Source organism: Xenopus laevis, chromosome 9_10L, assembly GCF_017654675.1.
Source record: "Xenopus laevis strain J_2021 chromosome 9_10L, Xenopus_laevis_v10.1, whole genome shotgun sequence".
Classification (NCBI taxonomy): Eukaryota; Metazoa; Chordata; class Amphibia; order Anura; family Pipidae; genus Xenopus; species Xenopus laevis.
Genome location: NC_054387.1, coordinates 27,094,023 through 27,118,114, shown reverse-complemented (window position 1 = coordinate 27,118,114; position 24,092 = coordinate 27,094,023). Strand labels below are relative to the sequence as shown.

Here is a 24,092-nt window from a genome sequence, read left to right as displayed (position 1 = left end):
CAGACAATTTGGACTAGTCCTGATCCGAATACTGGATTTGGTGGATACCTCCTTTAAAGAAGGGCTGATGCTTTTGAGAACCACAATAACCAATTGCTAGCTTAATCTGAGGCTCTAAAAACAACAAATATCACAACGCTTTCTATTGTGGTCCCAAACTCACCATTTCATGCTGTTCCTGCATTTGGCTGATCTTGCTTGAGTATTTTTGATCCACCTGCTTTAGCTCTCTTACTAGAGATTCACATCTTTCACTTAGAGCTTTCTTGTCATCAATAAGCTGCCAGAAGAGAAATAGTATAGAGTATAATGGACACAAAGGCAGGCACAATTCAGGATTCATATATCCGAAATACAACACTGCAAGAACTCTCTTTGGCTTCTTGGCACATGACAAACTCCATTTTAAGAATCAATGAAAACCTACAATTACTGTGAACTCAAAAAAATAAGCTGGCCTTACACCTAAATATTGGCTCATCTGGCAAGGTTGCCAATCGACCATATAATTAGCCTATGAGCTTTCAGGATAAGACTTACAGGCCTGATGGGATTTTTAAACAATTCCTTTAGATGTTTGCACAATTTTCAGACAGATATTGGTCATGCAGGCTGTACGCATGGAAGTATACTAAATATCATATTGTGTATGGTCAGCTTTTGAACCCAGATGGATGGATCAAATTAACTAGTTGTCATACTTGATAGCTAGTTTAATCGTTGTCAATCGCAGCATACGTGGCAATACAAGGATCCTCCTAAAGCTTAACATCTTGTGCTCCTGCCCAATGCACCAAGGGGATAATCCAAAAATGAAAAAAAGAGGAAGCAGAGGAGCATAACTATGCTGCAGTGTTTATTTACTTGTAATGCACCATTATGGTGCATTATAAATAAATGAACACTACAGCATAGTCATACTTGATAGGATAACTATGTTTATCCAATCAAAGAATCATCTCTTTGATCTCAACATAATCTCTTTGTCCTCACAACAACATATACAGATGGGATGGGCTGAAAAACAGAATCACAGTGATTCTGAAAACAGCTGTCCCTACAATTATAGTTGCAACAAGTGTTTTTGACTATTACAAAGGTGAGCGATGCAATGAAAGGCAAAGACTAAGAACAAAGATAGCCATGTCATTTTGTTGGTAATGCAGCAAAAGTTACATTACCGACAACATTACAGCTTGGTATAATAATCCATGCCTGCCATTATTCAGGTAACATTTACTGGTCACTATATATTAAATAAATATCGGATAGGTCTTTATGAAATCAAAACAGGGCCGAACCAGCCCGGGTAGGAGCCCCAGACAACCCGGCCTCGTCGCCCCCCTCCACTGAGCGCGCGTATGCGCAAACAGAAGCAACATTGCGTGCCACACTCCTGTCACATAGGAGCGCGCGCATGCACACACAGAGCAGGACTGAAGACCGGACAGGGGTAGGCAGCAGTTAAATGTATGTGCCGGGCGCCCCCCAAACTTTGCGCCCTAGGCACGTGCATACTCTGCCTACCCCGAGTTCCGGCCCGGAGTCAAAATGTTTTGATATGTTGCGTGTGAGGTATTTACTCATATTTTGCAAACTTAACTCTAAACTTAAGTCTTCAAGTTAAATAAAAATGTATTTCGTCATTTTCTATTTTCTCCTCAAATCCTTACCCTCTTTGCATGTTATACTTTTTTAAAAGTATGTTTGTGTCAGTAAACTCAAACATTTTGTTTCAGGCTGCATTAAATAAGGATCTAATGATTGGGAAGAGGAGAGAGTACAGTTTGGCAATATTTTTTTGGTGGTCCCAAAGGGCAAGTTCTGCATTGGTATGAGAACTAGGGGAACATTTCTTGGGTTTGGAAATGCCTAATTTGGTCTCTGGACAACAGTTCCATCCCCAACCTTTTTTTTACCTGTGAGCCACATTCAAATGTAAAAAGAGTTGGGGAGCAACAGAGTCATGAAATACGTGCTGTGATTGGCTATTTGGTAGCCCCTATGTGGACTGGCAGCCTACAAGAGGCTCTACTTGGCACTATAGTTCCAAGCCAAGAACTCAAAAATAAGCACCTGCTTTGAGGACACTGAGAGCAACATCCAAGGGGTTGGAGAGCAACATGTTGCTCATGAGCTACTGGTTGGGGATCACTGCCCTAGGGCGTGGGTTGACATTCAATAACATTTTTAACAATTCAGTGATTCTTCATTTGTGGCAGTAGTTTGGGGAAGACGACTCTATTCTGTTTCAGAACAATAATGTCCCATTGCAAAAAGGTCTGTACATTATGGGTTTGCTGAGATGGGAGTGGAAAAATAACCTTACTGCACAGAGCTTTGACCTCAACCCAACTTAAAACCTGTGGGGAATTCCAACCTTAGTCAGGCTTGGTGATCGCAGTGACCCGCCTCACTAAGGCTCTTGTGGCTGACATTCTGCCAATAATGTTCCAACATCTAGTGAAAAGTCTGCCCAAAAAGTGTAGAGGCAAAGATAGAACCAACTTCCTTCTACCATTGGTTTGGGAATAAGGTCTTGGACAGGCAAATTTCCAGATACTTTTATTAATGTTTGTTTTACCTACCTACATCCTACCAGATTTAGCAATGACTTTACACAGTTGATTTCACCTCTCTCGAATAAAAAACACATTCTTATTTCAGCTTTCATGAATTCCATTTCATGAGTTCCTATATAGATTTTTCACTGAACACAGATATTAATTTAGTAGCTCCCATTTTGGCTCTGCTTCATTTCACTTTTGCACAGCACTCTACCACTGTAAAAACGACAGTCTCCTGCAGAAATGTAATAATTAATGCTGACTTCAAAGCATCCTTTTTGTTTTTCACTAAAATCAGCCACATGTGCCTGCACCCAGGTCAAAGCAGTGGCTCCAGGTGCAGGCAATGAAGAAGGCTGATGCCCAGAGTGAGCCCCATGTAGCATTAGTCTAAAGAATCACAGTCTTAACCAAACAAGACAATAGATCCAGTCAGCCACCATCAGAATGACATTAACAAGTCTATTAGTTACAGAACTTTTAGAACAGTCTGCATTTGCTGTAAATATTGCAGGCATTCACAAGAGCAAAATAAGCCTACCAATGATCCCTCTAAGCTGTCCACTCATGTGTGCGCACACAACAAATTGTGGTGTGCACAAAGAATTTTGTGTGAAAATAACAACATTATGGGGGTAATATAATAAAAGACACTGGGGCTCATTTATCCACACTGGGCAAATTTGCCCATGGGCAGTTACCTATAGCAACCAATCAGCGATTAGCTTTTTAAAGCCAGCTGCAAGTAGAACAATGAATGCAGCAATCTGATTGGTTGCCATGGGTTACTGCCCATGGGCAAATTTGCCCAGTGTTGATAAATGACCCCCACTAAGTTTGTCCAGGAGCAGTAACCGATATCAACCAATCAGCAGGTAGAATTTACTGGTCACCAACATCCTATTGGTTGCTATGGGTACTGCTCATGCCCAAACTTAGTGCCTTTTATTACATGGGGTTTGTTTTCACAGTTTTATACATACCACTTTTAAAAATACTAATACGTTTATGAGATATGTTTGTTTTTTTTTGCCGACATAGCCAAGAAGAAATTAGAGGGAGCATTGACTTACATAATGGACATTTAACAAGACTGAACATAACCAACATTTAATTGAGCCATTTTGAGTTAGTTTTATTGTTGCAGAATGAAGAGCTGTTTTACCCCCTTTAGTTGGAATTGGAAAGGCAAGACCAAATACACTACCTGATCAATAAATGACAGATGTCTCTGGATAGTGGCCTCATACTGCTCACTCTGCTGTTTCAGCTGTTGCCCTAGTTCTTTCTCAGTCTGTTTCACATGTCGTACTGTTAGCTCTCGCTGCTGGACCTGTGAAAAGTAGAGGCAAAGACATTTTTCAGTTAAGATAACCCAGCCTGTCAGCAAACCTCCTTCTCTATGTTAATCTGGCCATACACTATGAGATCCACTCATTTGGCAAGCTGGACGATATCAGACTAATCAGATCATTTGGCCCTAGGGTGGGAATTCGAGCTGTCGAAGCAAGGACTGCATCAATGAGCTGATGCCATCCTTGATCCAACATGGAAATTAAAGCCATGTGATCTACATCTGCCCAATTTACAGGCAGATATTTGTCAGGTGGGTTCATCGGAGGACGCCATATGAGGTCAGATAAGCTACCAAATCGGTCTGAAGAGCCCAAATTGGCCAGTGTATGGACACCTTAACTCTTCTGCCCTCCCAAAATTAGTGGATACTGAGGCAGACTGTGGTCATTCTTTCAGCCCTCATTCCAGGTACTGCTCCAGTATTTGTATATAGTGTGTTTACATTTAGGCCTCCTGTTACCTGCCAGTAATTCATGTAATAGGTGACTGTAACAATAGGTGACAAGGAGAAAATGGAGGGAATGGAAAGGAGACATTTTAAAGAAGAAATATATATTTTTATACACACAGATCTATTTATTTATATGTAAAAAGTGGAGGCGGGAAGGTAGGTGTATAGAACATAGTTATTAAACTCATGTACCTAGGCCTCTTAACGGCCTGTGGCACCTCAGTCTACCATGGTACAGAAACACATCTGTGGATAAAATTCTGCCTAGCATCCTACTGTGCACATAGATGGCACATAAAACTGAAGTCACAGATATATTAGCCCTTACTAGAGCTGTCTGTAATAGGTTCAAGGCTCTTGTTTTCTCCTGCACTTCCAGGCGCAGCTTTAACATGGAACTTGTCACCTCCGTGGCAACAGCAGAGGCTTGTTCCAGATGTGTGAGCTCTTCTTCAGAAAGCAAGGCCTAGTGACAGGAAAACCACAGGGAGGATGTAAGTATAATCAAAGCTTCAGTGAAAGATAAACTCTATGTATGTGCACACATTCACAAAAGAGAAATATATATACACATACCCCCTTCTGAGTGTTAGAGGCTGCTGACTGTGGTCTTTCCTGTTCAGATTGTTCCATCTCATCCAGAAAGCTAATAATGCTCTGTAGTTTTGCTTCCGATAATAAAACACCATTGATCTCCTCCTTCTTCTCCCCGTTATGTGTAAGCTGACCAAGACGTTCCAGGTTGTCAACTGTAAGTGAATTGTCTGTATCCTAAGGGAAACAAACATTTAAATGTTACACCATTTAGGAGAAAGAAATCCATCTACAATCCCATAAGCATATATACCAGTATATAAGACAAAGAGTACATAAACTATAGTTGGACAGTTCCTCTACTTTGTTAAGCTTTTCTCACCCCATCAATCCATTGATATTTGTCCTTGGGTTCAGTCTTGATTTCTGGCAAAAGCTCAGGCTCTTCGAGCTGTCTCAGGGTATCTAGCAACTCTGTCAGTGTGGTTTTAGATTGGGCTCTGCTGGCAGACAACTCAATATCCAAATCTCTAAATGTCTGTTCAGCAGTTGAGGATCCCTAAAGGGTGGGTAAGTAAATAAATGAGGGAAAAAGGAAAACTGGTTAAAACGAATAAATAATCGTTGAAAATAATTATATAAAAATAAGGCTTACACCAGTCTAAGAGGCCAGTGGTTCAAAAACAGGGTATTACAACAGAAACCTACCTGTATTTTTTGTTCCTCGTCCCTGTTACTTTCTGGAACTGGACTGAACATTAGAACTACAGCATCTTCATGGTTTATGTCTGTCTGAAGCCTGGACTCTACAAGATTTGGGAAACAAAATTTCTAAATGGATAGTTTCAGGAGGTGGCTTAGTTAACATGTACTGGACCTTGCAGTCCTTGTATATAATGAACTTGGCATTAATTACTCAAGAAAAATGTATCCCGGAAGCTGGTACATACTGACCCTCCAAAAATCCACCTTACGTGTTTCTTACCCGCCGGTACTTAGTCCAAGACACTTATGACTAAGTACTGGCGGGTACGAAATGCGTAAAGTGAATTTTTGGAGGGTCAGTATGTACCATTTTTTTTACTGTGTGAATTTAATACATTTTTGACTTTTATATATTGCAGCTTCTGGGATACATTTTTCTTGAGTAATTATTCCATAGGAACTTGGGTAAAATCTTGGAGCTACTGTTGCCCTATATGGACTGGCAGACTATGGAATTCCTATGGAATAATTACTCAAGAAAAATGTATCCCAGAAGCTGCAATGTATAAGTCAAAAATGTATTAAATTCACACAGTAAAAAAAATGGTACATACTGACCCTCCAAAAATCCACTTTACGCATTTCGTACCCGCCAGTACTTAGTCATAAGTGTCTTGGACTAAGTACCGGCGGGTAAGAAACACGTAAGGTGGATTTTTGGAGGGTCAGTATGTACCAGCTTCCGGGATACATTTTTCTTGAGTAATTATTACATAGAACCTTGGGAAATGGGGCAAAATCTTGAAGCTACTGTTGCCCTATATGGACTGGCAGACTGAACTCCTCCCAATTTAATATTTTTTAAATTTGGAAAAGACTGGCCAAATTGGGGTTGTTCATGCTGGAGAAGAGGCGCTTATGGGGTGATATGATAACTATGTATAAATATATATATAAGGGGATCATATAATAATCTCTCTAATGCTGTATTTACCAGTAGGTCTTTCCAGCTGACAAGGTCACCCATTCCAATTAGAAGAAAGGAGGTTCCGCCTTTGCCATATTGAACAGATAATCTTTAGGCAGAATAACTCATGTCCTTGTTTGATTAAAAATGTATATTTCTTTTCCTTCCTCTGAATCAACTGGCAGTTAGGCATGATATAAAAGTTAAAAGGTTGAACTTGATGTAATGTGTATTTTTTCAACCTAACTTACTATGTTACTTACTATGTTACTATGTATAGAGCCTTAATGTGAACCTTAAGTGTGGATAAATTACATTTTACTTATCGATGAGAAATAGCATGATAAATACTGATCATTGCTGCCAATTACTTACCAATAGGTTTAATGAGAACTGTGGCTGTGGGTTTATTGCTTAAAGAATCTCAAACTGTCTGAGATGCATCTTAAGAATACCTAAACAGAATTGTTCCTGAGATCCCTGCACTTTAGCATGAACTGAAAGGTAACTAGCACCTCACCTGAGGGTTGGTTTTCTGGGCCCTGTAATTGAAAGAGGTGAGATACTGGTGGTAATTAATCCATACACTATTCGCACCTGTGTTATTGGCTTTTGTTCTGTTCCCTAGTGGTGATGATACAGGATTCTTCACAGTCTTTTTCCGTCCAACTTTACCACTCTGCACCAATCGCTGTGTCTCCTCTTCTGCTAGCCGTTGGGTTTCTAATGCCTTCTGTGATCTCTTTTGCTGCAACTCCTACAAAAACATTACAGGAAGGTAACAAACAAAACTATAACATAACTGAAGGAGGAACAGCACATTCACAGGATCATAATCCATGTAACATATTATATATGTTTAGAGTGCTAAATCAGAAACCTTTGAATAAGGTGTATCAACAAGAGGTATATTTCAACAGTACTTCAAAAATGAGTGGTACTAGTAGTGGAGACCAATGATACAAAATGGACAGTGACAGTAGAGTGACAGTAATTAAATTCAGCCAACATGCCTGACTATACATACACACCACCCCTCTTTCAGAGCAAACATGTTATTCTTGCAGTGAGACATTGATTTGTCTATCTAAAAGAACTTACTCATTAACTAAGATCAGAACAGAAAACATCTAACTACTATGCAACAGAACAATGCGGGCTATGTATCCACATGGCATAGGAGTTACCTAGCATAAGTGCTTTCATTTTATTTTATATTCTTTCCCACTTATTTATACCATATACAATTGTTCTTGAACGTTTGTGAACACTTTACAATTTTCTCTATTTTTATATGATGGCAACCACTTCTGTGTAGGGAACAAAAGTCATACCAGACATACCAGAGGATTTGATTTATATTTCCCCAGTACACAGAAAGTTAGTTTAAAGCCCTTCCTGCCTTCTGTCAACCTGAAAAAACCTTTTGCTATCCCACCAGTATCCAATTTAAAGTGCTAACGGGACATTTGCTACTTGGCAGTATGTACCTGGATCGCTGCCCGTCTAGCTTGACGAGCTTTCTCTTCACGGACTCGCCGGCGTTCCTCTTCTTTGCTTTGCTGAGGAGTTAAAATATTACCCTCCTCCATCTTTTGTTGCCTCTCCTTTAGAAAGCAATGGGACATACTGTAAGAGTTTAACTACTAAAAGCCACCTGATTTTCAAATCTGGTTGAATTGTACAGAGCAGCTCAGTATACACATTTTCAAAATTGAATGTATATTCATTTTGTACACAGTGCTACAAATCGATACCTACCTCCTTTTTAGAAGCCAGCAGATGCTTCAGAGTTTCTTCCCCAGATCTGCGCTTCTGCCACAGGCGTCTGTACCATCTCTGGATAGTAACAGCTGCATTATTCACTTGCTGGATAAATCTGCAGAGATTTTATACATGCATTGTAACTTGCTTGAAAATGGTTTCTATTTACTGCCAAATAGTGCACAAATGAAAAAAATAAAACACGAATAAAGGTTTTATTGCCACTGACATCTCTGCCTCCTCAGCAGTCACTTCTTTCCTCTTTTGGGGATTACCACCTCCAGCATTATTACGTCCCAAATTATTTGCATTTGATAAATTCTTCTGGAATTTCTGGAAGTTGCTCCCAGAATCTTCCACACCAGGGCTTCTCAGGTTACTAAAGAAATAGCATAAAGAAAATAAAATGTTTACCAGTCAGCTTGCATAAAATCTAGCCACTATGTTGTGTTATGAATAAAAAATAATTGAAATTAAATATTGCACATCACTGAAAGTAGAAATATTTTCTACTGCATAGTTTCTTACTTAAGTGATGCTGGACGCTGGTTGGAGCTCTTGTTGCTCAGTCCTCTCTCTCCAGCTCCATAGTTATTGTGCACCATTGTGGTTACCATATTACCAACTGCTCCTTTGTTGCTTCTAAAAGAGAAAAGTAGACTAGGTTGGGGTCTTGATCTGAATACAGAAAATATCAGCTTGTTATCTGGCTAAGCAGCTAAAGAGCTTTTTTCCTAGCAGTATCAGAGGAGATGCAATAAAAATGTAACTATGCTAGTTGGCATTGCAACTTATAAAGCAAACAGAGTAACTAGGAATGATAAAGGGTTACAGCAGCCAAAAAGCCCTCTGTTATAAAGAATTATAGTTAAAACCATTATGAAACACAATGTATTCCTATCACCCAATAACTGCCACAATCAACTTAGAGAAAAGATCTCTGCTCTCTGGAGCTAGAGTAGCACATAAACATTTTAATCACTAAAATGATACTGGAAAATTCCACCTGATAATGCACTATACCTGTTGTTGGCTGTAAAACTTGGCGCCAGAGCGAGGGTGTCTCTTTTCTTCAGACTTAAGCTTTGTGCTGAATTGGAGCTTTGGGCAGTAGAGGGCACAGGGAATACCCTGGTCTGTTCATCCTGAGACAGTGGCAGAAGAATAATGAGCCCAAATATTGTAGATAGATCATAGGACTAGAACAACCAGAGGCAGAGTAGCCAACTCCCTGCATTCCTGGCTTTTCCACCTCTTGACAACATTGTGAATTTCTAGTTTCTTCTGGGACACAAAACAGACTAAACATAAACAAGCTTCACAACTACAAACCCTATTATCCTTGTATCCACTGTTGAATGAAAACACAGCTTACCTAGGCTACTAAATTAAGCTGCAGGCAAAACCCAGGTAGAAGGCACTATGCAAGGTAATGCACTTTGGCAAAGATAATATAAATGCAAGTTATACACTAAATGGCAGTGTGTTGGGAATTTCCTTAACTGAAAAGGATCTAAGGGTTTTGTAGTTGTCTAATTCTAGGCAGTGTCATTCTGTGGCCACTAAAGCAAATAAAGTACTGTTTTGCATTAAAAAGGGAATTAACTCAAGGGGACAGGATTATACTTTACAAGTACATTTGAGGACATTATAGACAAATAGCAGGGGATCACTGTACCAGAGGACAGCCCCTTCAGACTAGAAGAAAAGAACTTTCATTTGGAGCAGCGTAGGTGGTTCTTCACAGTGGATAGTGAGGTTGTGATAGCTGATTCTGTTAATGCTTTTAAGAGTGGCTTGGATTATTTCTTGGACAGACATAATATCAAGGCTATTGTAATACTTAATTGTATAGTTAGTATAGATATGGGTATATATAATGGATGTGAGGGTATGGAGGGGTGTGTGTATGGAAGCTGGGTTAATTTGAAGGGGTTGAACTTGATGGACTTTGTCTTTTTTCAAACCGATTTAACTATATAAATATATGTTGGCCAGCTCCCCAATATCCTATGACTTATTATTTACATACATACACCTTCAAAGGTGCTTATTTTGCAGTTTAGGACTGCAGTGACTACCACTCCATTATATAATCCGAATAACCAAGGTGCACCTAAAAAATGAGGGCATCGCCCAAATAAAATGCATGCCAATTTACCTACCCAGGCCCGGATTTGTGGAAAGGCCACCTAGGCCTGGGCCTAGGGCAGCAGGATTTTAGTGGGCGGCATGCTGCCCAAACACACGCACATTGATTCAAAAACACTGGGGATGCGCTGGAGATACAATTTTTTTTACATTTCCTGTGTACCAATCCCCATTGCTCCAGTCCAGATGAAGAAAATTTGCACTAATAAAGAAGAGGGTACAGGGGCGACGAATGGCAGTGGGCCTAGAGGCGCCCACTATGTAAATCCGGCCCTGTACCTACCAATACATTCCATGTGGTTTTCTTCTCAGGTGAAGCTTTAACGAGACTGTCGAGTTTCTTTCTTCCAATGGAGCTGCTCTCAAAAAAGGCCAGGAACTCATCTTGCGGATCCCTGCTCATAAAAAAAACAACAAATCAGCTCCATATACACAGATGTTTACGGTTTTATTTGATTTGATTTAGGGTGTTAAACAGGACTTTCACATTACTGTCATAGAAGCAATGGAGGTGCCACGTTTGAACTACAAAAAACTGTTGCGGGCAAAATGTCCAAATCAGATACAAATAAGAACATACCTGACCCAGCCACAATTTATTCTTGGCACTACATATTCTCCCTGGGAAACTCTAAGCAAATCTGTCACAGTCTGTCATATTAATCCTGGCCCCTTCTGGTTTTGTCATAAATGAATTCTTTACTTCACCTGGTGACTTCATAAAAGCCAGGTTTTGAGGATGCTATATCCATAAAGCATGTTACAGGTTATATTACATTCTTTTTATTATTTGCCTCCATTCCCCACATCAAACAGTCCCATTCCATTTAAAAAAGACCTGGTGATTTGCACCACCTACCTTATTATTCTATGTCGCCCAGATCATTTCTAATTATAGGTCTCAGCATACACATAGGGCACTGCCTAAGGGGGACAGGGGCAGGTGCAGTACACCCTTTATCAACATGAGCTAAATGAATAAGGCTTGCACTGAACAGTGGTATAACAACTACAATAAATACAGTGAAGCAGTAGGAAATTTAGCCCCAGATACATGAAATACAAAAAGTACATTGAGTAGGAGCAACGATAGCTGCTTGAAAGTAGTTATATTGTGTAATGCTGACTCCTTCTGAAAGCTCTGAATTAGGCACAATGCATTGAGATGACTGCCTGCACACAAATATTACAGCTAAAAACTACATTTGTTGGTGTAAGAATAACTTTTTAAATGGTAGGGTGAATTTTTTGCAATGTAAACAGTGTAATTTAGAAATAAAAAAATACAACATAAAAATCATGATAGAATCCATTTAAGCACTGTCACTTCCTGTTTCTGATGAGCAGAGGAGAAGTAGATATAACTAATTAACAGTCCGAAAAGAAGTCCTCTTTATAATGATCTGCCCTATATTTAAATGCCTAACAAATGTGTCGGCTTAGTATATGTTTGCTTGTTCATTCTCATCTACTTATCCACTTAGAAATCATCTTAGTAAATTAGTTTTTTCTTCAGTGCTTTATACAAAATACATTTCAAAACAAAATACATTCCAAAACAAAAAAAAAGTCCCATTTATTGTGCTCATTCTTAGCAAAGGTGGCTTTAAGTATGTACGGCCCCTTTAATACTCAGCAGTATGGCACACTGTGCAAAGGGGTTTAACACATGCACTCTGCCCAAGTATTGGCCAAGAAGGTGGCCGTACACAGTCTGACATTAGGCAATGACTATCACCCTGGCAGCTTATTGGCTCATCCATAAGGCCATCCATACTATAGTATGCCACCAATATCTTTCCAGGAATTGACCAGATATAGTATATATTGGTCAATTCCTAACGGTTTTTCACTAGTCTCATATTTGGTTAGACTAATGACCTGGTGGACAAACAAATAGTTATAGCCTGATTTGGTCCAGTACATGGGTCAGGGCTGCAAGCAGGCCCAGGACCAATGTTCACACACACAAATTTTGAGGCTGGTGAACACAACAAAGTGTGAAACACAACATTTTGTATTTATTCTGACCTGCACAAACAAGTTTAAAATATGGGCACAAAATATTTTTTTGTGCAAATTGCTGAGAAGGATTTAAAGGGGACATTGCCCAGGGCAAAGATCTCATCAATGGGGCTGCTCCAATAAATTTGTGATAGTGTTATCCTCATGCAGGTGAACTTGAATATAATAGGGCAAGCAATACAGAAACAGTATGGCTACCCAAAAAAAAACTGGGTTCAGGTGCACTGTCCTGGACCAACAGTCATGGTGGCAGATGAAACATAATTACAAAGTAGTGAAACATAATAAAACGTGGAAATTTCAAAACTAGACTGCCTAGAAGACTCCTCTTATTTTAATTTGAGACTGAACAGGGGGGTTTTCTCCCTTAAATTGTTACATATTGGAGAGGGGGATCTCTATCATTTGATTCATTTTATTTTTGCATACAGATAAATACTGAGCACTTTAGGGAAATTATGTTATTCCACCTGTATCTGGGTACATAGGACCAGAGATTTAGGAGGGCATTTGCTATTTATCCCTTTTGCATGTCTTTTTAAAATTGTGTTTATTTATAATCTAAGGCAGGGATCCCCAACCTTTTGAACCCGTGAGCAACATTCAGAAGGAAAAGGAGTTGGGGAGCAACACTAGCATGAAAAATGTTCCTGGGGTGCCAAATAAGTGCTGTGATTGGCCATTTAGTAGCCCCTATGTGCATTGTCAACCTAAATTGAAGCTCTTTTTGTCAGTACACCTGGTTTTTATGCAACTAAAACGTGCCTCCAAGCCTGGAATTCAAAAATAGGCACCTGCTTTGAGGCCACTGGGAGCAACATCCAAGGGGTTGGAGAGCAACATGTTGCTCACAAGCTACTGGTTGGGGATCACTGATCTAAGGTGTTGTAAGAAAGTGTGTCCATTTTTGATTACCATTACTCCTACGTGAGCCCTCATTCCGGGATTTCTTCCGTTCTTGTGCTGGTGTCACTCATGGATAGCCTTTTGCCATAGGCTGTCATAACTATTTCTTTTCCAAATTTTTCTTAGGATTCAGCACAAAAAATAACTTACTGAATGGGGAGAGACTTAACCTCCCCTACCATGGGAGTGCGGCAGCTCCCCCCCTTTTTTCTGTATCGTTTTTTTTTACTTACCTCGTGTATTTTCTTCTGTTTAAAACGTACTTCACTTCCGATTGGTCAATTTTCAATCCCAGGCTTCTGATTGGTCGATTCAAAAAAAAAAGGGTGTGGCTTCGCGGGAAAAGCCGCGAAAGCCGGCTATAAAAGGACAAGCCGGCGAACGCTCTTCATTCTTCATCGGCAGCCGACGCGAGAGGATCGTCTGGAAAATGGCTGAAGAGAACCCCGACGGCAGACTTCGCGACATCCTTCGTTGGATCCAGGCGGAGGCGGGACATGAAGACATCCAGACGCTCCTTCAGCAGTGCCAGCTTGCATCATCGTCGACGACAGCGGTGACATCACTTCCGACTGCAGAGCCTCCAGGATCGCCGTCAGAGGAAGCTGCGTCATCTTCAGGAGCTGACGTCGCCATCCAGCGCACCCCAGCTTCGCGCGGACCAGGAAAGAAGCGGATCGTCGCCGTCAAGAGGAACACCAGAGGGAAACAAGCGGCGAAGAAAATAACCCAGGTGACGTCAGCGGTCTCCGCCAAGAAGAGGATCGTCGCTGACCCGCCACAAACAGGAGTTTGGCCGTCGGCTTCCCCCCCTTCATCGCGAGTGAGTTCCGCCGCTGTTGCAAGTGGTGGGCCGCTCCAGCAAAAGCGCTGTAACGCTTTAGGGCCCTTTCCTTCCACAGGGTCCGGGGGAGGTCCGGCAGCCGGCAGCTCCTATGTGGGGCACCAGGTCGGCAGGGGACCCCAAAGCCGCCCAGAACCGGGGCCCTCCAGCTGTAACACTATAGGGCACCCGGTTCTGCCACCTGCCAGCGTGGGTCATGCATTGCCATCATCTGCCATTCACAGCGCACCCCAGCCTGCTGGTTTTACCCCTCAGGAGGAGAGTCAACCCATCCAAGTGATTGGTAACTATTCTGCCAATGATGTCATAAAATCTTTGTTAGCTTTGTTAACCCCTGGTGCGGCGTCAACGCATATAAGCACAGGGCTGTGTCTTCTCAAGTAGCTGAAACTGCTTTTAGAGATTCAATACTCTGTGATGCTACACCTTTGGGTTTGCACTTGCCACAGGCCATAAAGGAAAAAATCACAAAAGGAGAGTATATTGACATGCTCTCACTGTTGCCATCATCAAAAGATTTTTTAAGCAAGCAAGTTAAGCAGTCAGATCCTGAAATGGACAGACGTCGGCCTGTGGCAAGGACATTCACTAACTGGTTACAGGCATTTTGTATTTATTCAAATGTATTGTGTGAGAAACACCCACAATTAGGTCCAGGCCTATTTAAACATATTGACATTATTCTTGAAGCATATAAAGCCTATCAGAAGATGTCCATTCAGAAGTCAATATCTTGGGGTTCCAAGGATATTGACCTTTGGATGGGAATGCTTATTCCTAAACAACCATCAGTTCCATTACCTGGGAACAAAACTCCTGTGAAATATAATGCTTGCTGGGCATTCAATGAGTCAACTTGCCGCTTCCAGGCAAGCTGTAGATATAAACATGAATGTGCTCATTGTGCTGGCAACCATCCTGCCTTTCGTTGTATCAAACGATTTGTCACAAAACCCAGTGGTAGGGACTCCAGTAAGTCGGATAACCCCGGTGAAGTTACCAGAAATGCGCCACTACCTAGAGCTATATCCAAAGCGCCAGATGGCGTGCCTCTTAGAGAGGGGTTTTGAAGTTGGCTTTTGGATACCATCAGCAGATCCTGTAACCCTCATATAATTTCCAAAGAATTTAAAATCAATAGATCTAAACCCAAAGGTAGTTAAAGAAAAAATTGAGAAGGAACTTAAATTGGGCAGAATTGATGGCCCCTTCGATGATCCTCCATTCGAGGATTTCAGAGTTTCACCGTTAGGACTTGTACCCAAGAAGGAGCCAGGAAGCTATCGCTTGATTCACCATTTATCATATCCTTTGGGGGCATCTGTCAATGATGGAATTGGTCCGGAGTTATCTTCAGTTTCATATACGACTTTCGACCAGGCAATATCGATAATTCAAGAATTTGGTCAAGGTTCATTATTGGCTAAAAGTGACATCCAATCTGCTTTCAGGCTACTGCCCATACACCCTGACTGTTATAAGCTTTTAGGCTTTCATTATGAAGGCAGTTTCTATTTTGACAGATGCCTCCCAATGGGCTGTTCCCTTTCGTGCTTTTATTTTGAAGCCTTTGCATCCTTTTTGCAATGGGTAGTTCAATGGGAAACTGGTTCTAAAGGGGTTATTCATTATTTAGATGATTTCCTATTTGTCGGTCCTGCAGGTTCTAGTTCATTTGGAATTTTGTTAAGTACTTTTACGTGGTTTGCTAGGAAATTTGCCATTCCACTAGCTCTTGAAAAAACGATACCCCCTACTACAACCTTGGAATTCCTTGGTATTCAGATAGACACTGTAAATCGTGAATTTCGTTTACCCGAAGAGAAAGTAGCTAAGCTGAGAAGCATTCTAAACTCAACTTTAAAATCCAAGAAGGTTAAATTAAAACACATACAATCCTTGATTGGACATCTGAATTTCGCTACACGGGTTATTCCTATTGGTCGGGTTTTTAACAGAAGACTCATTGCACTAACGTCGGGTCTAGATAATCCTAACTGGCACATAAGAATCCCTCAGGTAGTTAAAGATGATCTGATTGTTTGGCAGGAGTTTCTAGAGAATTTCAATGGCATTACTTATTGGCAAGGAGAATTGTTTGAGAATGCAGCGTTGAATCTGTATACAGACGCAGCTGCTTCAGCAGGGTTTGGCGCTATCTTTGGCACACATTGGATTGCGGATGCATGGCCATCTTTCTGGGTTGAACTCAAGCTTACCAAAAATCTAGTGTTACTGGAATTTTTTCCACTGTTAGTTGTTTTGGAAGTGTGGGGCCCTCAATTGGCTAACAAACGTATTGTTTGGCACTGCGATAATATGGGGGTGGTTCAAGTAGTTAATAATCTCTCTTCTAACTCCCCCCCAGTACTGAGATTACTTAGACAGGCAGTATTCCGAGCTCTTAAATTTAACATTTTGATTCAAGCAAAACATATCCCTGGTTGTACCAATGTTGTGGCTGACGCATTATCTCGATTTCAGTTCAACGAGCTCTGGGAAATCGCCAATTATTTGGACAAAGAAGGAACACCATGCCCCCAACATCTGTGGAATTTAGTATTGCCAGAATTTCAAAATGGTTAAGTATGTCATTGGCAGACAAAACCTGGCATGCTTACATCGCAAGCTGGAATGAGTGGATGAAGTTCAAAACAAGTTTTCCCAAAGATCATTATCAAGGGGACAGTGACGTCTTATTGTCTTTTGTACTGGAGCAAGTTGAGGCTCAGTACTCTCTTTCAGCTATAACAAAAAAGTTAGCAGGCATATCCTTCTTTTTAAAGGTTCAAGGTGAGGCAGACATAACTAAATCCTTTTTGGTCAAACAAATCCTTCGGGGTGTTGGTAGGATTACACAATCTGTTGACATTAGGAGACCCATCACATTATCATTGTTGAAAGATTTAGTTTCGGTCCTACCTCATATATGCTATTCTCAGTTTGAAGCAATGTTATTTACTTTGTTATTTTCGGTGTCTTTCTTTGGTGCCCTTCGGGTAAGTGAGTCGGTCTCTCATAGTAAGAGATCCCCAGGGGGTATTGGGAGTGAAGACATTCATCTGGTTGAGGGCAAATTAAAAATTATATTAAAAAAATCAAAAACGGATAAAGTAGGAAGAGGGACAACCCTTTGGCTTGGTAATAGCACGGAACAGTCAATATGCCCAGTATTAGCTTTTAGCCGTTATCAGCAAGTCAGACCCTGCCTTCCTGGCCCTTTCTTTATACACAGTGATGGCTCTTTTGTTACAAGATTTCAATTTGTGAAAATTCTCAAAGGAGCTGTCAGTAAGTTAGGTATACCACCTGACCATTATAACACACATTCTTTCCGCATTGGAGCTGCCACACAAGCCTCATTGATGGGTTTAGGAGAAGAGTTCATCAAAAGGCTTGGCAGATGGAACTCCTCTAGGTATCAACTTTATGTTAGACCTACCCTTGTTTAGTAAGTCTTATCTTTTTTCGTTACAGTTTCTCCTCCTTTGGTCTGGATTATTGGACACTCTTTCGTCCACAGAGCAAGAGCTAGAGCAGAACAGCGAACCTACACAACTAATTTAGGCATTAAAGATGTTAGAATTGTTTGGATGGGCATTCGAGGCCTTAAATGGCCAGATTTATTGCCAATAATTTTGCAAATGAAATCTCGTTGGGGTTTCCCAGCAATTATTCTGATCCATCTAGCTGGAAATGACATTGGAAAGGGTAGAAACATTGATTTAATTCGTAATATAAAAAGAGACCTTGCTCAGATCAGATTTATTTTTCCCAATACTGTGATAATGTGGTCGGAAGTTGTGCCCAGATTAGTCTGGCTTCAAGATGCAGGCTTTCACCCCCTTGAGAGATGCCGTAAAAAACTTAATTTCGCTATCTCAAAATTTTCCAAGACAGTTAATATTTTGGTTTATAGGCACTACGAGTTGGAACAAGGTTTTGAAGGCCTGTATCGCGCGGACAGGGTACATTTGTCAGATATCGGTTTTGACATTCTGAACATGGGATTCCAAAGTGCAATAGAGAGAGCTTTACATGTGTGGGGAATGGCCAAGGCCAATGTAATGGTTTAATTGGCCTTGACGTGGAGGTATGCTCCTGGCTAGGTGGAAAATTGGCGGGGCTTAAGGATATTTGTTGTTAATCTTTAAGGCGGTCCGCTGCAGAGATCTGATGCAGAGGCTGGCTGGGAATATATGTATGAGCAGGTATTAGTATCATTAGCAATGGTTAATGTTCTGATTGATATGATATTTAATAAACAACAGCTGCGGCCATTCTCCACCATGCATGTGTCCGTGTCTATAATTGGTTGTTATAATTGGGTTGTGTTAAGTAAGTAATGCTGTCTGCAACTCCCATGAAACTATGCTGCTGCTCCTCTTCAGAAAAGGCGACAGGGCGACAATCCATCGCACGACGCTCGATTTATCCTCCCTGTATATCTCCTATAAGGAAGACAGGGAGGAGAAATAGAGCGCCGCACGATGGATCGCATCTCTGAAGAAGAGTTTCGGTAAGTTATTTCTTAATAAAAACTTTTTAAAGTTTCATTTGTCTAGCTGTTTTTTTTTCAATGTATACTATCAAATTTTTTAAAACATTTTTTTTGGTGTTACTGGCAGGCTCGGATTTGTGGAAAGGCCACCTAGACCCGGGCCTAGGACGACAGGATTTTATGGGGGCAGCATGCTGCCCAACCACTCCCATATTGGTTCAAAAACACTGGGGATGCGCTGGTCATACAATCATTTATTTATTCAATTTTCTGTGCGCTAATCCCCATTGCTCCAGTCCAGATGATGAAAATTTGCACGAATATAGGGGAGAGGACAGGGGCGACAGACGGCAATGGGCCTAGGGGCGCCCACTATGTAAATCCGGCCCTGGTTACTGGTCCTTTAACTCAAAGGTGCACAACCCCATTTAAAAAGAAATGTTATTATCACACAAAGAATTTGTTATGTGTAAAACTTTATTATCTAGAAATACTTTTTTTTCCTTTTTTTTTTTTTTTTTTAAATGTGGAGGACTATTTATTAAAGGATGCATTTTAGTGGTTTTAGAGGTTTTTGAAAGAAGGTCTAAACTAGCTTTCTCAAATTTATTTAATAAATTAAAAGATGCAAATAAAAAAAGTACAAATGGAAAATAACGCTGAATTATGCAAAAAAAATAAAAATAAATACTACTACCTCTAAAAATGCCAGTTTTTTGGACAAAAAATAAATAAAAAATGTGTTAAATGTTCAAACTGATTTAAAATGGTCCAATAGGATTGACTTCTATAAAACCGTGACAACTTTTACCTGTCGCGTGACGACTTTTACCTGTCAAAGTTTTACTGTGTATTGGAGGTTTTTTTTTTATACAAATAATAAATCTCGAATTTAAGAGCTTTTTTAAAAAAAAAAAATAGAAAAACCACTAATTTTTTGAGATTCGTGGAATAAAAATCTAAATTCGATTGTTAGTAAATGGGCTCCTTAGTCTGCATTTTATTAAAAAAGGATAATAGTACCTGAATTAAACCAAACAAAGGGGAAAAAAGTTTTTTGAAGGTTTGCTCTGCTATTCATATGCAGTAACATCTGGTGAATGGGCTGTTCTGCACAGAATGGAAAGAAAAATAGATTTTTGTACTTACAATTAAATAATTTTCTCCACCATGGGGGTGAAGATCCTGTTGCTTGGAGAAAGGACACTACAGGGTTAAAGTGGCTCCTCCTCCTGCTCTGGGCTTCATCCCCTGCCTATTTCCTCAATCCTCAGTTTTTTGGCAGAAGAAGGATGACTAGCCCTACATCGTAGCCCAAAGTAACTGGAGAAGGAGCTCCACCCCACGGCAAGCTAAACACACATGTTTTACACCATTTACGGTTAAATTGCCCTGCTGGCAACGCCAGCTAGGATGTAACTTGTAACTGAACTATAAAATAATTTGTATAGTCTTAGATATGATACAGGGAGGGAAGGCCTGTATCCCCCAATGTAGGACAAGATAAAAGGATTTAACGGTAAATCCTACCTATGGATTTCGACGAGGCCCTTGCGATTAGCTTTATATATATATCTATATATCTATCTATATATCTATATCTATATCTATATATATATGCATTTGCGTCTGCGATTTGTGCAAGAATAATGTCTGTGGTGAGATCCTCCGAGTCAATGAGTTAGGCTACCTGCTCCACCCATACTTCCATTGCTCTGGAAACCCAGGTTGTGGCAAAAATGGGGCGTACTGCCCCCCACCGCTATGAAAATTGCCTTGCAGAAAACCTCTAGTCGCTTATCTATGGGATGCTTGAAGGATGCCGAATTGGCGACTAAGATAGTGGTCGTTTTGGAAAGTCTAGAGACCGGCGGGTCTACCACCAGGGGTGAAGACCAGAGATCCGTGCATTCTTGAGGAAAGGGAGATTTTGTGTGCTCAACGTTAAATCTCTTTCTCTTCAGTCTCTTGGGGGACACAGGAACAGTGGGGTTAGCTGGTACCACTAGTAGGCAGGACACAACAAAGTAAAACTAGAACTAGCTCTTCCCCTGCCAGCTATACCCCCCCCAGCAGGTGGAGCCCCAGTTCAGTTTGTACCAAAGTCATCATAATGTTACTAATAATCAGAACTTTTATCATGAAATATTTTAAATTAACTTAATGACAGAATACTGAATATAGAATATTGAACAGATCACATCTGACTGGTAGAGAAACCCCCTATCCAGGGAGGGAAGTCCTGAGAAAGAGATTTAACGGTGAGTACACAAAATCTCCTTTTCTCCATTGTCATCTTGGAGAACACAGGGACAGTGGGGACGTACCAAAGCTTACATGTAACTAGCTACTGCAGCCTGAAACACCTTCCTCCCAAAGCGTGTGTCAAAGGTCGCAAAGGTGTCAAAATGGTAAAATTTTGTGAATGAGTGGACAGATATCCATGTTGCTGCCTTGCACAGCTGTTCGGCTGAGGCTTGGTTCCGGAAGGCCCAGGAAGTGCTCATCCCTTTGGTAGAGTGTCCCTTGAGTCACCGTGGGGTAGAATGTCCCTGTGCTGTGTATGCTCGTTCTATGGTCTGTTTTATCCAGCGTGAGATGGTAGCCTTAGAAGCTTGAGTGCCACGTTGAGGCCCCGATGGAAGGACGAAAAGGGAGTCCATCTTTTGAATATCGAGCACCCTGTGAAGGTAGAATTTGAGGGCTCGGACCGGGTCCAGGGAGCGAGAGCCACTTCTTTAGGATTAGAAGGTAAAGGACAGAAAGTAGGAATGGTAATTTCCTGGTTCAAGTGAAAAGAGGAGATCACCTTCGGGAGGAAAGAAGGCACTGTGCGTAAGTACTGCTCTATCATGGTGGAAGACCAGAAATGGAACTTTGCATGATCCCCATGGACAGCCCATTCTGCAAGAATTCAAGCAGATTTGGAATGTGAAAACGTTCGGGATCCTTGTTGTTCTGATAACACCAATTCGGGTAAGTTTTCCACACCCTATGATAATTCTTGGCCGAGACGGGCTTCGGGCTGTTCACATAGTTTTGACCACTGCGTCAGAGAACCCCTTGTTCTTTAGAATTTGTGTCTCAATAGCCACGCCGTCAAGTTGAGACTTGCTGGCTTTGGATGATGGGACCTTGCGAGAGTAGGTCTGGTAGAGGAGGAAGAGACAAAGGTTTGTCGATGTAAAGATTTAATAGCTCGGAAAACCAAGTTGTTCTAGGCCACTTGGGAGCAATGAGGATGAGAGTACTCTGTTCCCTCTGCAGCTTCCTGATCATTCTCGGAACAAGTGGAAGTGGAGAAAATGCGTAGTCGAGTGTAAAGTTCCACTCTGATGTTAGGGCATCCACACTCTGTAGAGTGATCCCTGTACCTGGCGAAGAAGTTTGGCACCTTTCGATTCTGACGGGCGGCCATGAGATCCACCTCCAGTAATCCCCATCTGTCTCTTCGAATATTTCCTCTTTTAGTGATCATTCTCCCGGGTCCAGGGACTGCCTGCTTAGGAAGTCTGCTTCCCAGTTTTCGATTCCTGGTATGTATATGGCGGACAGCATTGTCTGATTGCTTTCTGCCCAGTGTAAAACGAGCTTGACCTCGTTCGGTGCCTTTCTGCTCCTTGCTCCGCCCTGGTGGATTATGTAAGCGACTGCCGTGACATTGTATGATTGGACCTTTTCGGCTTGGCCTGTGAGTTTGCGTTGCCAGTGAACTAGTCCCAGACAGATTGCCCGAATCTCGAGTACGTTGATGGATAGTTTGCTCTCTTTCATCGACCAAAGGCCGTGGCCTGTTCTGCTTTCCAGTATCGCTCCCCATCCGAATAGGCTTGCATCTGTTGTTAGAACGCACCATTGAGGATTTCTGAGTGTTCTGCCCTTGTTGAGGTTGCTTATTTTCAACCACCAAAGTAGGGCTGTTTGGGCCCTTGAGGAGATTTGGATCATCTGAAAAAGAAATTTATTTTTCCATGAAGATAGTATGTTCCACTATAGTTCCCTGAGATGAACTGTGTGAGAGGCACCGCTTCTATTGTCGGCACCATAACCCCTAGAACCTTCTCTTGACCAGAGATTGTAGGTGGGGGATCTTCTCGTGAACTAAGGACATCCTCTGCGTCAGTGTATTAAATTGCATCCCTAGAAAAATTGTCGACTGAACCAGAGAGGACTTGTTCCTGTTAATACACCATCCCAGGTCTTGTCGTGTCATGACTGTGACCTGAAGGGCCTGCTGTGTTTCCGTGACTGATGGAGCCTTGATGAGAAGATCGGGGTGATTGAGAATGCCCCTCTTGCGGATAACCTCTGTGGCCACCGCCATGAACTTCTTGAACACCTGTGGAGCCAATGTCAGACCGAACGGAAGTGCTGTGAATTGGAAGTGTAGATTTTTGTAGGCAAATCGCAAAAATCTCTAATAGGGAGAGAAAATAGGAACATGCAGGTATGCATCCTTTATGTCCAGACATACCAGGAATTCCCTTGGAGACATCATTGCGATGAATGAGTGAAGAGATTCCATCTTGAACTTGAGTGGGTGAATAAACTTGTTCAGTTCTTTGAGATCTAGAACTGGACAAAATGATCCATCCTTTTTGGGCACTATGAAAAGGTTTGAATAATAGCCCTTGAATCTTTCCTCGGATGGAATGATCACCTCCTTTTGGAGCAGTTTGGAGATGACTTCCTGGAATGCCACGCACTTGGAAGTCTGGACATGAAGAAATGCCGAGGGGGAGGAGCGGAGAACTTCAGGTTATAGCCCGGAGTCAATATCTCGTGTACCCAGGGGTCCTGGGTGAGAGAAAACCAGGAGCTTGAAAAGTGGTGCAGTCTTCCCCCCTATGGCCCGATATTGGGCCGTCATGCTGAAGAGGTCTTATCTGTGGTCTTGGTAAAGGGTTTGCAGCTTTGCCAGGAGGATCTGGTCTTGCCCCCCCCCAAGGGCCTCTCCCTGAGGCCGTATGACGAGCGGCTGATGATCGTGATGTCTGGTTCAGGGTGCCTCGAAAAAACTTCCCTCTACGAAAGGAAGGACGTGTTCTGGGTTGCGGGAATAAGGTGCTCTTGCCACCTGTTGCTTGGCTTATGAGTTTGTCGAGGTCTGGACCAAAAGCAAGTTTTCCATTAAATGGAATGGAAGTCAGGGATTTCTTGGAAGACATATCAGCGGACCACAGTTTGAGCCACAAGGACCGCCTAGCAGCCGCCGTCAATGCGGAAGTGCAGCTGATGACCTGGACGGTGTCCAGAGATGCTTCAAAAATGTATTCGTTTGCTTCCTTGATTTGTGAGGCCAGAAAAGATAGTTCATGGCC

General features: G+C 41.6%; 2 protein-coding genes across 6 annotated transcripts in view; one reads left to right on the top strand and one right to left on the bottom strand.

Moving 5' to 3' along the window:
- The window catches only part of cep131.L (centrosomal protein 131kDa L homeolog), a 64,985-nt gene that overhangs the window by 26,145 nt on the left and 14,748 nt on the right, over positions 1–24,092 (bottom strand). For 2 of the 5 annotated variants that reach the window (XM_018235070.2, XM_018235071.2), the window contains exons 4-16: positions 10,779–10,890; positions 9,368–9,489; positions 8,873–8,986; positions 8,574–8,723; positions 8,342–8,459; positions 8,071–8,187; positions 7,178–7,337; positions 5,617–5,714; positions 5,291–5,467; positions 4,951–5,145; positions 4,703–4,840; positions 3,775–3,900; positions 164–280 (exon numbers count right to left, since the gene is read on the bottom strand). In XM_018235070.2, the coding sequence (XP_018090559.1) occupies positions 164–280; positions 3,775–3,900; positions 4,703–4,840; positions 4,951–5,145; positions 5,291–5,467; positions 5,617–5,714; positions 7,178–7,337; positions 8,071–8,187; positions 8,342–8,459; positions 8,574–8,723; positions 8,873–8,986; positions 9,368–9,489; positions 10,779–10,890 (1,744 nt within the window). The remainder of the gene's footprint in view (positions 1–163; positions 281–3,774; positions 3,901–4,702; positions 4,841–4,950; positions 5,146–5,290; positions 5,468–5,616; positions 5,715–7,177; positions 7,338–8,070; positions 8,188–8,341; positions 8,460–8,573; positions 8,724–8,872; positions 8,987–9,367; positions 9,490–10,778; positions 10,891–24,092) is intronic. The other 3 variants (XM_041576229.1, XM_018235072.2, XM_041576230.1) reach the window with 3 other exon arrangements.
- Positions 15,099–18,560, top strand: LOC121397936. The gene is made up of 2 exons (XM_041576231.1): positions 15,099–17,063; positions 17,748–18,560. Exon 1 carries the CDS (start codon positions 15,804–15,806, stop codon positions 16,854–16,856), a length of 1,053 nt encoding a protein of 350 aa, XP_041432165.1. The 5' UTR covers positions 15,099–15,803; the 3' UTR covers positions 16,857–17,063; positions 17,748–18,560.